General features: G+C 43.7%; 1 protein-coding gene across 1 annotated transcript; it reads right to left on the reverse strand.

The window, feature by feature from the left end:
• Positions 1-10,922: 10,922 nt before the first annotated feature.
• On the reverse strand, positions 10,923-12,287 carry LOC147455166 (uncharacterized). The gene has a single exon (XM_086513671.1). The coding sequence runs from the start codon at positions 12,285-12,287 to the stop codon at positions 10,923-10,925; it is 1,365 nt and encodes a 454-aa protein (XP_086369797.1).
• Between the last annotated feature and the right edge of the window lie 2,806 nt (positions 12,288-15,093).

Below are 15,093 nucleotides of genomic sequence, written 5' to 3' on the forward strand. Positions count from 1 at the left end.
CAAATGGCATAACAAGAAATAGTGTCCAGTTTGTGTTCTGAAAGCAGTTTTGTCGACATCATGTTCAAACATTTTGACTTGGTGATACCCTGATTTAAGGTCAATTTTACTAAAGATGTGTGCCCCTTTCAGTTTGTCTAGTACATCATCCACTCTAGGAATAGGAAACCTATTCTTAATGGTGATCTTGTTTAAAGCCCTGTAGTCGATACACATACGAAAGGTTCCATTTTTCTTCTTGACAAGAAGTACTGGAGCTCCGTCTTGTGAACTACTATGTCAGATTAGGCATCGGTCAAGTAAATCAATGATTTGAGTTTGTATTTCCCTGTGTGCGGTAGGATTTACACGATAAGGTGCTCTACAAGGAGGTTCGCTACCCGGTATGATGTCAATTTTGTTGTCTTCGAGGTGTGATGGTGGAATTCCAGGTGGCAGATCACGCATGAAACAGTCTTTAAATTGTGAGAGAAATACATCGTGTGTGGAATTACGTGAAGTTTCAGTTTCAGCAGAAATTTGATTTACCAATACTAGATATGTTTTTCCCTGTTTTCGAATTGCTCGTTTGGCTTGAGTGTGAGAGAGGAGTGGAAATTTTTGTTGTGCCAGTGTTGCTTGGATGGAGAAAGTTTTATTATTATGAGTGAGAGACATTGTACGTGTTTTATAATTGATCAACGGGTCAAATTCATGACGAAATGGCATTCCCAAAATCATATCAAGACCATGCAATGGTGCTACCAAAAATGTACGTGCTTGTGTGAATTCACCAACGCAAATTCAACAGTGACTTGAGTTTTACAATTAAAACGTTGATTATTAAAAACAGTTTTGACCTTATGAGGTGATGAAATTTCAGAGAGTGATAGTTGTTGTGCCAATCGTGTGGAAATGAAATCATGGCTACTACCATCATCTAGCAGAATGGTGACATTTTCACCCTTAACAGTGCCTTGCACTTTAAACAAAGTGTGAGGAGATATAGGAGTACCTGAGGATGGGTTGTCATCGTTATCATAATCAGAATCATATCCCTCACCGTAGTTAACTTCCACTTCGTTGTCGTCGGGTATAGCATCTTCGATGAGGTTAAGAGTAGCTCCGTTGGGGCGGTTGTTGTTGAAGGGTTTCTGGTTTGAATTCCTGTTGACTCCATTTGAATGGCCATTGGATTGACCATTGCCCTTAGCATGACCATTTGGGCACTTGTCTGCATAGTGACCATATTGAAAGTATTTAAAACACTTCACCTTTTTGTTACCATTAGAATTTGGAGGAGAACGCTGATTGAAAGGATGTTGGTTGCCTCGTTGCTAAGTGTTGTTGTGGTTGTTACTCATATGAGGTTGAGCAGTGGTAGGAGGATTGTCAAATCTTCGTCTTTTGAAAAAGGTACGACTTTGGTGTTTACTTATGTCAAAGTTAGGAGAAAAAGGAGGTCTCTTGTTGCGGTTAGTGTTAGCAGGTTGATCAGTGTGAGAGGAATGTCCACCTTTCTTCTTTTCTGCGTTGAGAGCCAAGTTAATGGCCTTTGACAGAGAATCTGGTTCGAACATATCTACCTCAGCACTAATTTGTAGTGCCAAGCCTGATATGTACTTATGCTTCAATTTCCTGCGACTGACATGTTCAATAGCTTGCAATTGAATTAGACAATTCCAAAAACGGTCAATGTAACCCTGTACATCTTCATTTCTACCCTGTCGAATTAAATCCCATTGACGTCGTGCTTTAGCTTTGTAATGAGTGGGCAAAACTTGAGGTAAATTTTTTTTTTTAATGCATTCCATGTGCGTGGTCTTCTTCCATGTTGTTTGGTGGTGTTCCACCACAATGCAGTGCTGCTAGTGAGATGATTGGATGCACACTTTACCATTTCACGCTCGGAAAAGTCTTCATCATGAAAATAGTCATCTAGTTGACTAACCCATGCTAGAACCGTGCTAGCATCTTTAGTGCCATCAAAATCTTTGAAAGTGAAGGCTTTTCTGCTAATTTTGTTTTTCTTGGGTGCCGGTGCAGATTCGGTGCGTGCAGAATGCAATAATTTATCTTCAAGTTCTTGCCTTCGCATGCGTTCATATGTGAGTGACTGCTGTAAATTTTGAAGTTGCTCTGCAATCGTGGGTGCATGAGGAAGATGTGCCATGATGGCGTGCTTTTGTTTTTCTTTTCTTTTTTTTCTTTTTTTTCTTTTATATATATATATATATATAATAAATAATTAAGTGGTAATCCTTAAAAAGGCTATTTGGTGATATTCACAGATGCAATGTGCGGAATAAAATAAAATAAATAATAGAAATGTAATGTACTTAGCTGAGAACGAGCGGTGGCGTCCAGTCCAAAATGGCGATGCGCTAGGAAATTGCCAGAGAATAGACAGTCCGACGATGCATCACCGAGCCAGTTGAATTTGTAGCGTCCGGTCTCCCTTACCCCCAAAATAATAATACACTGACAATTTTACGTTATGGTCACTTCCTGATTTGTGCCCAGTCTCGTGGCGGATGGTCGTTTAATTACACCCGGCCTTTGATCGCCTCCAGTTTCGAACTTGAGATGCAAGTGATTCAATTTGGCTCTGGTCAAATCGCCAACTTTGACTTTGCAATGGCCGAGTAATGATGATGTATGGGTGCCCTTCAAGAATGTCGGAATTTTTAAATTTTTTTTATTTAAAAAAACTTGGGGCTTTTGGCGGTGGACGTCCGAGTAGAGCAGTGGGTGGCCAAATTAGGAAGGGAGTGCTTTAAGGATTTTGAGCAAAGCCTTGGAGGATAAGTTTGTTTTTCTTTTTGTTTGTGTTTTGTAAAGGTTTGAGTATTGGGCGGCCGAACAATTGTAGGCCACTCTTAATTTTTTTTTTTAAGGTGTGTGGGAATGCCTTCAAAAAGCCTTGCATGGCGAATTCAGGAGCTGCAGGCAGCGCACAGAGACGACAGACGCTCAGAACGACGCACAGAGCGGGTCTCGGACCGCGAGGGGGTGATGGCCTTGACCCAACGTGCCTAGGCGACGCCAACTGAGGCGGTTGCAGTTGTTTTCATGCAAGTCGACTTCTCGACTTAGGGGTCCTTCCCACGGCCGAAAACTTCGAGCGAAACTTACTACTAGGCAGCCCTTCCCACAGCAGAATTGAACCGGTGGAGTTTGGGAATGAGGAAGCTCAAGGCAAGGAAGATTACCGAATTTTCAAATTGCCGAACTTAAGAGTGTCAACTACTCGTTCGAAGCCAAAAACCGTCCGATTCTCCAAGCTTTTTACCTTCTTCTTGCCGATTTCAAAGCCTTGCCTATTTCTTTTGAATTGTGGTCGACATAGCTGTCTTTGATCCTTGAGCGGATTCGACAATTCCTTGCTACTTTCTTCTTGCCTTCACAATCTGCAATGATTATGCATTAAATTGGAAAATTGAGACTCGACATACCGTCTTTTGACCATCATGAAGCCGAAATTGAAAATCAGTTGCTGATTAGCCACCAATTAACAATCGAGTTTTCTTCTGCGAACTCGATCAATTATACTTCAAATTTCCACGAGCCCTTGAATTCTTGAATTGCAAAGTCGATGAATTGCAATTGGGGTTTTGTCGATTAGAGGAAACTCCTTCTTAAAACTAAAATCTGGTGCCGATTAATCCTCGAGCACCTCGCTCTGATACCACTGTTGGGAGAAGAGGGGGAGATCGACCGCTTAGAATATTCAACACAAGCTTTCAAGCCATCACCATCAAACTGTCCATCTCTTCTTCCAATTTCCAGGCACACACACTCACTTAGACTATCACACACACACACACACACACACACACACACACACACACACACACACACACACACACACACACAGTAAACATAGGATTGACGTAGACAAACTTGTAAGAGAGTGTAAGAGAGGTGTAAGAGATGGAGACTAGATTAGAGAGTACACAGCAAAATAACCATAGCTTAAGAGAGTAGAGAAGAGAATCTACAAGAGAAAGGCCTAAATCTAGCCCCAAACTCCACGGCACCTCTCTTGTGGAGTTGGTATTTAATATATTACTTTGAGTTTAAGGTGCCAAAAATTGAGGCCCCTCTTTTACAACCACTTTACTTTTGCAAATGAGTGAAGCTCATTAGTTCTTGTATGACCCATAAGGGGAGTTCCCACTACAACTATTTACAGAGCCATAGTGGCTTATTGAAATGATGTTCTAAGATATTGTGCAAATATAAAGTGGCCAAGATTAGTTGCCGTCGCCTCTTCATCAACTCCCCGCATTCCACTCTACAAAATCATCATCAACTCAATTAGTAAAATAAATAGACAACACATAATTAACCATTACGCCCAGCTATCCCAATTGCAGGTAACCACTACAACAGGAGGGTGCCCAGTCTCGTAACACCTATCTCCGATGTGATAGCATGGATGGTTTTGGGTAGAGGTCCAACACTTGTCCAACCTACTATCCATTGTGTTATTTAAGTCTTAGCCCAAGGTGGTTTGAAGGTCCACCACCTGTCCAAGCTAGCTCTATTGAGTAGTTCTATCTCTATTGTTTGAAGATCAATGTGTGAATGGAGTGTAGCTACTATGTTTACTACTAGGGATGGTCCTACGCAGAGGTCCACCACTTGTCCAACCTACTATCCCTTGTGTTATAAATGTTTTAGCCCAAGTTGGTTTGAAGGTCCACCACTTGTCCAAGCTAGCTCTATTGAAAGAAGCTATCTCTATTTTTTGAAGGTCAATGTGAATGGAGTGTAACTACCATATTTACCCCCATGGACGGTTTGGGAAAGAGGTCCACCACTTGTCCAACCTATTATCCATTGTGTTTTGTTTTAAGGTCCACAACTTGTCCAAGCTAGCTCGTTTAAAATGAAACTGCCAAAATTTAAATAATCCCGTCTAATTTTGAATAAAACTGCCCAAATTTAAATAGTCCCGTCTAAATTCAAATCAAGCCGCTCAAATTTAAATAGTCCCACCTAAGTCTACTTCACCGTCGCCGCTTAAATTCAAATTTTCCCATCCAGATTCAAATTTGAAAGAAAGTTTAGTTAAAAGGATGTCTTTGTCTCGCCTAAATTCTAATATGCCCTTGTTGAATCACATTTTTTGCATCTATAGCCAAACAAGGTCCACCACTTGCCCAACCAGTAACACCAAGAAAAACCACAACATTATACATCCACCAAAATTCTAGCTCACATATTTCATATTTCAACCATTTCAAAGACAACAAACAAAGAAAGTAGCCATCAGCAACAACTAAACAAATACCAACCATTTGGCCAAACCAAGATTTAAGCAATTGACACAAGTAAGTCAACTTGTCATTCACGTTTATTGTTAATACACTATGTATTTAATATTACACAAATAATATATTTGCATATCTCTGTATCTTTGAAATATGTATATTTGCATAGTAATACAATTGTGTATTTGCATAATAACAATACTAAACCATAAAACCTAAAAACGTAAATTATATCTCTCTGAAAAAAGAATGACAGAGAATTGATGAGAGAGAGTGCGAGAGAGGGAGAGAGAGAGAGACAGAGAGGGGGGGAGGAGAGAGAGAGCGAGAGAAAGATGTACCTATTATGTTGTGTCGACCTGTTTTGCTGTGTCAATGTGTTCCACAATAGCGACCTGCTCTACAATAACGACCTGCTATGTGATTGTGCAACCTGCTCTGTGATGGAGACCTGCTCGACGATGGCAATAGCGACTTGATTTTCTTAGATGGTGATGACGAACTATTTTGCGGTGTCGACTTGTTTTGTGATGGCGATAGCCGGGGGATTCACCATGGAAAACTTATCGCACCACGTAAGTGCAGGGGAGGGGGGTTTTTTTAACAAGTTACATAAGCGTATAAGTTAGGGGTAGGCCCCCAATAATTTATCTCCTAAGCTTAAAAATAAGGGAGGGGGTATCATATTTAGGGGGGTGGGGGGGGGGGAGGGATTGAGAAAAGGGAAAAATGAAAGGAAGTTTTTGTGTTTCAAAGTCATGCATCCCAAAAGAATCTTCCCTCAAATATGTGAGTCAATAGCTACCAAGATACATGCAAGAACCAACATTGCTTTCTATCAATTGCATTTTTTGCTATTATAGCTCATTTTATGAGGGATGAAAGCTATAAAGAGCTTGTATAGATGCAAATTTACACGGAGAATCTAACACAACTTTATAACCATTTTTTTGAGTAGTTTAGATGGGTCAGAATTGGACGAGTAGCTAGAGTGCAGGCTGAATGGGCACATAGTTTGAAAGTCAAACTAAGACACATTGAGGGTATATCTAGTTATCAACAAAAGTGGTTCCTTAGTACATTGCTAGTCACTATGCTACACGCTCTTTGACTAGTTTTACTTAGTTAGATCATGTGACACCTAAATTTTATATGTAAAATAGGGGTATGATAGTTTTTTGCATTGCATTTCATATAAGCGTAGAAAAGGGGGTCATATTCCCTAATATGAGTCGTATATAGGGGTTTTATCAAAGTTGTCCACTCGCAGGTGGCATCCCATTTTGTATATAGAGTGAATCCCCCGGGTGGCGATACCACCTGCAATAGCGAACTGGTCTGCAATAGTGACCTGCTCTACGATGGCGACCTGCTCAATGATGGAAATAGTGACCTATTCCTCTGATGACGACCTCTGCAGCAATACCTATTTCGTGTTGTGCGTGAAAGCGACCCTAGGTTTGTGTTTTTTGTGTGTGAATGCCATGTAAGCAGCGAACGCGTCCATCCTAACCCTAAAAAGTCTAGAGAGACACAAGTTTCATACAGTTTCAAAGGCCACCTGCATAGAATTAAAGCACAAAAAGGGACAATTAAGTTGTTCATATTCCCAAAAGCTATCACATGGCTTCACTTGAAAACCAATCTAGTAATGACGTGATGAAAGGACGAATGGTCAGGGAATTGGTGGAAGCAGCACCGCTCTTAAACCTTCCTATAGCATATAACTTCTTGGCCAAAAGGGTAATCAAAATAGAGACAAGTCACATTATTAAACCGGTCTTAAACTCTTCCATGACTGCTTCTGTTGCTTTCCAAGCCCTTCCCATCGAAAAACAAGATCTTAGCCCAAAACCTACACGACTCACTTGTTCAACATGTAGTCTAACATAGTAGGCCTAGTCCATTATCTGCCCCATCGGGACCCACCGTCAATTGTCCAACCAGTTTGTTATTGAGCATTGGCTATTAAAACTAAGTCCACCACTTGTCCAAGCTATATTGTGGCAATACCCTATCCATTGCCACCACTTGTTCCGCCTGCCAACCACTTTGTTTTTACATTAGTAGTTCACCTTAGTCATGGACTTAGGTCCACCACTTGTCCAACATAACACTATCCGCCACTGGGTTCCACTGCCAATTGTCCAACCTTTTTGTTCTTGCATTAATATTTCACCTTCGACATTGGCCTTTTAAATCAGGTCCACCACTTGTCCAAGCTATACTTCTAGTAGGCCTCGTCCACTTCCACCACTTGTTCTACTCGCCAACCACTTTGTTTTTGCATTAGTAGTTCACCTTAGTCATGGGCAATTAAAACTAGTTCCACCACTTGTCCAAGTTGCACTACTCTAAAATAGCACTATCCGCGAGTGGGTTCCACCTCGCCAATTGTCCAACCACTTTGTTCTTGCATTAATAGTTCACCTTTGGAATTGGCCATTAAAACTAGATAGTAAAACCGGTCCACTATCCACCACTTGGTCCACCACCAACCAACTCCTTGCATTTGTAGTTCATTGTTGGCATTGGCCATTAAAACTAGTCCACCACTTGTCCAGACTATTTTCTTAGTAGGCCTGATCCACTTTCCACCGCTTGGTCTTTCCACCAACCATTTTGCGTTTGCATTAATATTTCACCTTAGTCATTGGCCATTAAAGCTAAGTCCACCACTTGTCCAAACTATGCTTGAACATAGTAACCCTAGTCCACTATCCACCACCAACCACTTTGTTCTTGCATTAGTAGTTCAGCTTCAACAAGGGCTACTTGGAGATTGGAAATTGAAATTGGTCATTAAAAGTAGGTCCACCACTTGTCCAAGCTATGTCACTAAAATAGGGAGGGGTTCTTGAGCCAATATCCACCACTTCTCAAACCTCGCTTCCATTGAAAGAATTAAGGCCTACTTGGACATTGAGATGCAAGTTCTATAGTAGTTTAGTGATTACATTAGAACTAGGTCCAACCTACTACCCGTTATCTTATGGAGGCTTTAGCCCTAGGTGGTTTTAAGGTCCACCATCTCTCCAAGCTAGCTCTCTTGAAAGAATCTATCTCTATTGTTTCAAGGTCAATGTGTTAATGGAGTGTAGCTACTATGTTTACTGCCATGGATGGTTTGGGCAGAGGTCCACCGCTTGTCCAACCTACTATCCGTTGTGTCATGGAGGCTTTAGCACAAGGTGGTTTGAAGTTCCAACACATGTCCAAGCTAGCTCTACTAAAACAACCTATCTCTATTGTTTCAAGGTCAATGTGTGAATGGAGTGTACCTACTATGTTTACTACCATGGATGGTTTGAAGTAAAGGTCCACCACTTGTCCAACCTACTATCCACTATGTTATGGATGCTTTAGCCCAAGATGGTTTGAAGGTCCACCACCTGTCCAATCTAGCTGTACTGAAACAAGCTATCTCTATTGTTTCAAGGTCAATGTGTAAATGGAGTGTAGCTACTATGTCTATTAGCATGGAAGGTTTCAGGGAGAGGTCCACCACTTCTCCAACCTACTATCCATTGTGTTATGGAGTATTTAACCCAAGGTGGTTTATTGAAGTTCCACCACATGTCCAAGCTAGATATTTTGAAAGAAGCTATCTCTATTGTTTCAAGGTCAGTGAAAGAATGGATTTGGAGCTACTATGTTTACCATGGATGGTTTGGAGCAGAGGTCCACCACTTGTCCAACCTACTAAACACTGTGTTATGGAGGTTTTAGCCCAAGGTGGTTGAAGGTCCTCCACCTATCTATTGAAAGAAGCTATCTCTATTGTTTCAAGGTCACTGTGTGAATGGAGCTGAGCTACTATGTTTACTACCATGGATGGTTTGGGGTAGAGGTCCACCACTTGCCCAACCTACTAATCATTGTGTTGGAGGTTTTAGCCCATGGTGGCTTGAAGGTTCACCACATGTCCAAGCTAGTTCTATTGAATAGTCCTATCTCTATTGTTTGAAGGTCAAAGTTTGAATGGAGTGTAGCTACTATGTTTACTACCATGGATGGTTTGGACAGAGGTCCACCACTTGTCCAACCCACTATCCATTCATGTCCAAGCTAGCTCTATTGAAAATTCCTACCTCTATTGTTTGAATGTCAATCTGTGAATGGAGTGTAGCTACTATGTTTACTACCATGGATGGTTTGGGGTAGAGGTCCACCACTTTTCCAACCTACTAACCATTGTGTTATGGAGGTTTTAGCCCAAGGTGCTTTGAAGGTCCACCACCTGTCCAAGCTAGCTCTTTTGAATAGTCCTATCTCTATTGTTTGAAGGTCAATGTGTGAATGGAGTGTAGCTACTATGTTTACTACCAAGGATGGTCTGGGCAGAGGTCCACCACTTGTCCAACCTACTAACCATTGTGTTATGGAGGTTTTAGCCCAAGGTGGTTTTAAGGTCCACCACTTGTCCAAGCTAGCTCTATTGAAAGAAGCTATCTCTATTGTTTCAAGGTCAATAGCTAAATGGGGTGGAGCTACTATGTTTACTACCATGGATGGTTTGGGGCAATGACTACTTGGACACTAGGAAGCAGGGTCATGCACTAGTTCACCTTGGAGATTGAGTTTTAAAACTAGGTCCACCACTTGTCCAAGCTATGCCACTAATATAGGGAGGGAGTTCTTGAGCCAATATGCACCACTTCTAAAATGTTGCTTCCATTGAAATAATTAAGGATTACTTGGACATTGAGATGCAAGTTGGATAGTCATTTAGTGATGACATTAGAACTAGGTCCACCACTTTGATTGTCCAAGCTATGCCACTAATATAGGGAGGGAGTTCTTGAGCCAATATGCACCACTTCTAAAATGTTGCTTCCATTGAAATAATTAAGGATTACTTGGACATTGAGATGCAAGTTGGATAGTCATTTAGTGATGACATTAGAACTAGGTCCACCACTTTGATTGGGGCTCCTCAAATTGAAAGTCGCCAGACTATTAACATTCATAACCCTTGGAAATTATAAAATTTTGCTCAAAGAGAAGTACCTATGAGTATGAACTTGACAACGTATTTTTTTTCAAAAGCATTTGTTTTCAAAAGCCAGCGCTTGGTCCTCGAGAAAAGCAGCCATCATAATTTTCACAAATCCGTACTGTTGTCCACGTCGCATGTTAGCGCGAAATACGGCCGTCCGTACAGCTGCCACGTCAGCAGGCCATTGCCATTCATGGAAGACCGTACAGTTTCTGCCACGTCATCTACCGTGGGCAATCTTGCCACGTCATCAATTTGTGACATACCCCCCTCTTGAAAGATTGTAATCGCCCTCCATTACACTTGCAAAATCAGACACTAAGCCATAAACCAGTTTAGTAGACATTGACTCTAAGTACCGACGCACTAGACGACACAAATCCATCACTTGTACAAAGACGACAGTCACATCACATTCACATGACATTCAGATCATATCACATAGAATCCATTTTGATCTAGGACCATGATTCCTGGCAACGTATTTAGCAATCGCATCTAGATCCACATTGGACCTCACTGATGTCGGATTAACTAATCCTTATTGCGATCATGTCCATAAATTTCTCGAGATTGAAATGCTGCAATCATTTCGTTAATCATTCCATCTACACTCAAACACAATCATGTGTGAGTAATCATTTTCGGAAATTCCAATTCATCAATCAGACATTGAGTTCATAGCTAATCTCCCCTCCCAGGAGTAACACTTCGGTATCTTCACCGCTAGGATTGTTTAACTGCCGTCCAGCATGTTCCAAACAGGGTCGTATTGAGCTTCTGAGATTGTCCAGTTCAGGGCACTGTATCAACAGGTGCGTAAGTGACCTTGAACCTTCTTCCATTCCGCACAACGGGCAAGTCCTCGACTGTGCCCGTTCAATCTTATCCTTAAGCATTAAGCCATCCACTCTTGCTAGTAACAAGACTTTCTCCTCCATCCCACCGGGGTTCTTCCCAATGCTCTGCCTAAAGAGGTATCCACGCGTGTCCTCATACTTCCTCTCGATATAAGGATCCAGGGAGACACATTGATGTGAGTGTTCCCAAAGCTTCCAGCTCTCCTGTCTTGCGGTTTCAACAGAAGCGCCGTTGATATACCTCTCCCCCCAAAACTTTGTCCTTTTACACCAAGTCCACTTCTTGAATTGGTTCCATTCTGGTATATTGTTAACCAAATCTGCAATCCAAGTCTTTAGACCTGCGTATTTGGTAAAAGCTCGTACCCTCTTTCCTGCACAATAAGTTGGTACGGGGGGGAGCCCTAACTCCCGATGAAGAGTTGCTGCTGCCACAGAACTCGACTTCGCGGCCTTACCGACTACCCACCTCATTCCAGTTGCTATAAGCGTCTCTAATGGGTTCAACTTCCTCATGTCATGTGAACCCATAATCTCCGCTCCATAAGTCGCCACTGGGAAGACGCACGCCTTGAGAAAGGCCAACCTTGACCACATCGGAATTTTCTTAGAGCACAGAAGATGTTTATGGGCATACAAAGACTTACGTGCACTTTCAATCCTATCCTTAAGGATAGTATCGATCGAGACTTTGTTGTCTATTAATATACCCAAGTACCTATACTCCGAAGCTACCTGAATCTCCTCAAGTCCGATGTGAGGCTTGAAGGCAATAAGTTCCTCAAGGTCCCCGTTGAACACGGTCGCCTGGCATTTCTTTATGCCGAACTTCATCCCCCACTTCTCCGCCCAACTATGCAATCTATCTAAACTAGCCTGCAACTCCTCCTTAGACTCCGCAAATAAAACTAAATCATCTGCAAAAAGCAGACCCTGGATCTTCAGGAGTAGGCCTGGAATAGCCACCCCAAGGTCAGTCGCACTCTCATCCAAGATGTCATTAATGAATATATTAAAGAGAGTAGGCGACGCGAGACACCCTTGACGCACGCCACGGGCGATTTGGACCTCCTCACTCAACTTCGCTCCCACCCGCACTCTGACCTTGGAAGATTGGTACAAGGCTCGAAAGAAATTCAAGCAACGACCTCCAATCCCTATGGCTTCCATCTTTAAAAAGAGCGCCTCGTGTGGCACTGTATCGTACGCCTTTTCAAAGTCAATATATGCCACAAACGTCGGTTTCTTAACAACCTTTCGTCTGAGCACAATCTCTCTCAAGGCAATCACTTGTGCCACACATTCCTCCTGAGTCCGAAATCCGGCTTGACCACGCAAGAAGAAGTTTCTTTCCTCAAGTTTCACTGAGATCTTATTGATCACGAGTGAGGTCAAGAGCTTCAGAGAGATTGGAATAAGAGATATCCCTCTGTAGTTGTCCGGATTAGAAAGATCACCCTTCTTCGGGATATACACCACTACCGAGGTAGATGATGCCTCCAGCAACTTCCCTGAATCAAACCAAGTACATAGCAGTAGGGTGTGGATTCTAAAGCCTTGCTAACCACGGGATCGTTATGGACCACACCCAGATCAAGGACCCGCTTGTCCCTCGGCCTCGCCCACCGATTGAGAAGCAAAACGTTGTGCGGATTGTACCGATACTACATGTGAATCCACGAGTTTAGAGGATGGAGTTGATTCGTGAACACGTTGGCAGTTGTGACCATGAAATCTTACATGCAGGACAACCACAGTCCGGAAAGTGGGTTGTCGATCCCCCGGGAACGACATACCTAACCCGGACCCCTCCAAATTAAAGGTGAGCAACCTGTTCGTTAAGTATAGTCGTGCATTTTCTATGAATTCACAACCATATTATATAAACGATCCAGGAGCACCAGTTAAGGGTACCTGGGCTGACGTGGAAGAGGGCTGCTACCAGGTACCCTCGGGGAGGCGAGCGCTGGGCTTCTCCGAGTACTGCGAGCGACAGCACCCCAGAAAATGGGGAGCGGGACCCCGCTGGTCGCTGCTACGATGAACCCGAACTCACAGAAACCGGGAAGGACGAGATGAACCAGTGCGTAGCGGGGCAGCGAAACTCACTAGCTATGGCTGAGACTGGACGCCTCACAGTTAACTCGGAAGGGCAACCATCTGAGGAGCTGAAGGGCGGGGGCATAGACCAAGATGGACCGAGCTCAACAAGGGAAGTACGGTACATTGAGGTCATGAATGCCGATCAACTTCAAAACAACAGGCTAAGATCGTTGTCGATACCCGAGATTGACCCGGTCGCCGCCCCAAGCAGACCGGCTAGAGAGGAACGGGTAATGATGAGAGGCAGGCTTGGGAGGGGTGTTTCAGAAGGGACGGTTGGCAAGCTGTGCATTTGGGGCACTAATGAACACACCGAAGTGTCATTCAACAAGGCCTTGAGACGCGCACTAAGACCAACCTCCCTGTTTGCAAGTATTGAGCTTTTGGATCGATTCCTTAACAATCGGACGGGGAGCACCCGCTTTGATGTTTTCACTTCTAGTAAACAAGCAGCCCTAGATATCCTCCAGATCATCCAAGCGGAGAGTAGGATTAGGTGGTTTGCTAAGATCTCGCTTCCTTTCGTTAGGAGAGACAGGAACCGTTTGAGGCCGGTGATGGAAGTGTTGAAATCGCCGATCTTTGCCACGCTTAACATTAATGGACTCCGGTCGAAGCGGGGGGAGTTGGAGTACGTAATGTTACAAAAGACTTGGAATGTGGTGGGTCTCCAAGAGACTCGACTATTCCAGGGTGCATGGCCCCTTAGAATGGCGGGGTATTCGACATTCCAAGTGCCAGGGTCTGATAAGCCAGGGGCCAGGGGACTTGTGACCTTGGTCTCCCAGGAACTCAGAGCCTTTGAGTTGGGAATGTCGGACGTAAACTCCTAACTCTTTCCTTTAAATATGAAGGATGGTTGGATTTATGGAAATGTTTATGTCCCGCAGAGGCAATTAGTGGATGAGCGAGCAGACGTTTTAAGCGCGTTAGCTTCAAAGCTTCGTAGGTTGGGCAGAAAGGGCCTTCCTCTCCTGATCGGAGGGGATTGGAATCTTAGACGGCACCCGATGAAGAGATGGTTGGGGAGTGAAGACCTTGATTTTAAGATTGTCCAAACGAGAGGCTCTGGACTCTCGTATCACTCTTCCCGTGGTAAAGGGCGATCAGACATTGACTTCTTTTTGGCCAATGATCTGGCCCTTCAGTTCCTCGGCCATGCCAGTGTCCAGAGATCGGTGGATGTGTCGGACCATTGGCCTGTTAAGGTGAAGTTGGTTTGTGATGCGGTGTGTGCGGAGCCTCCCCCACCACCCCCCCCCCTCCATTGATGCGACTAGAATTGAGCTAGCGGCTCAACTCTTTTTGCACCACAACTTCTGGGATTCCCTACCAGAAGCAACGGAGGAAGGGGAAATCACGCAGGCGGCGGTGAACCGCCAGTCGAAGAGCTTTGAGGAGGCAGCTGAAAGAGTCTCTCGAGATGTTGGTGCGTTCTCCGTAAGGCCTCCCAAGAGGCCTAATAGAGGCTTTAGGCTAGACCCGAGAGCCCGGAGATCCATCAACCGAAGACGGGAAGCTTGGAAGTCTCTGCGGGATGCAGAGAGTGATTCCTCTAGTGAAGATAGGGCGTGGAGGAAGTTTGTTGAGTGCCGAAAAGAGGCGCGAGCTGAAACGAAGAGAAGCGAGAGAGAGGCTCTAAAACGATTCATGCTCAAGAGCGTCGAATTGGCAAGACGCAAGGAGTGGTATGCTTGGTGGAATCATATGAAAGCCGTTCTAGGGGGGAGCAGAAAAGGAGGGCCCGCTCAACCCCTAAGAGACCAGAACGGCGAGCTGCAGGCGGACGAAGAGAAGATCCGAGACATTTGGAAGGATCATGCTTCTCGCGTCTTCGCCGATCCCTCCAGATTCCACATGTGGTGGTACAAAG

This window comes from Adiantum capillus-veneris, chromosome 6 (assembly GCF_014529385.1).
Source record: "Adiantum capillus-veneris isolate H3 chromosome 6, ASM1452938v2, whole genome shotgun sequence".
In the NCBI taxonomy this organism is placed as follows: domain Eukaryota; kingdom Viridiplantae; phylum Streptophyta; class Polypodiopsida; order Polypodiales; family Pteridaceae; genus Adiantum; species Adiantum capillus-veneris.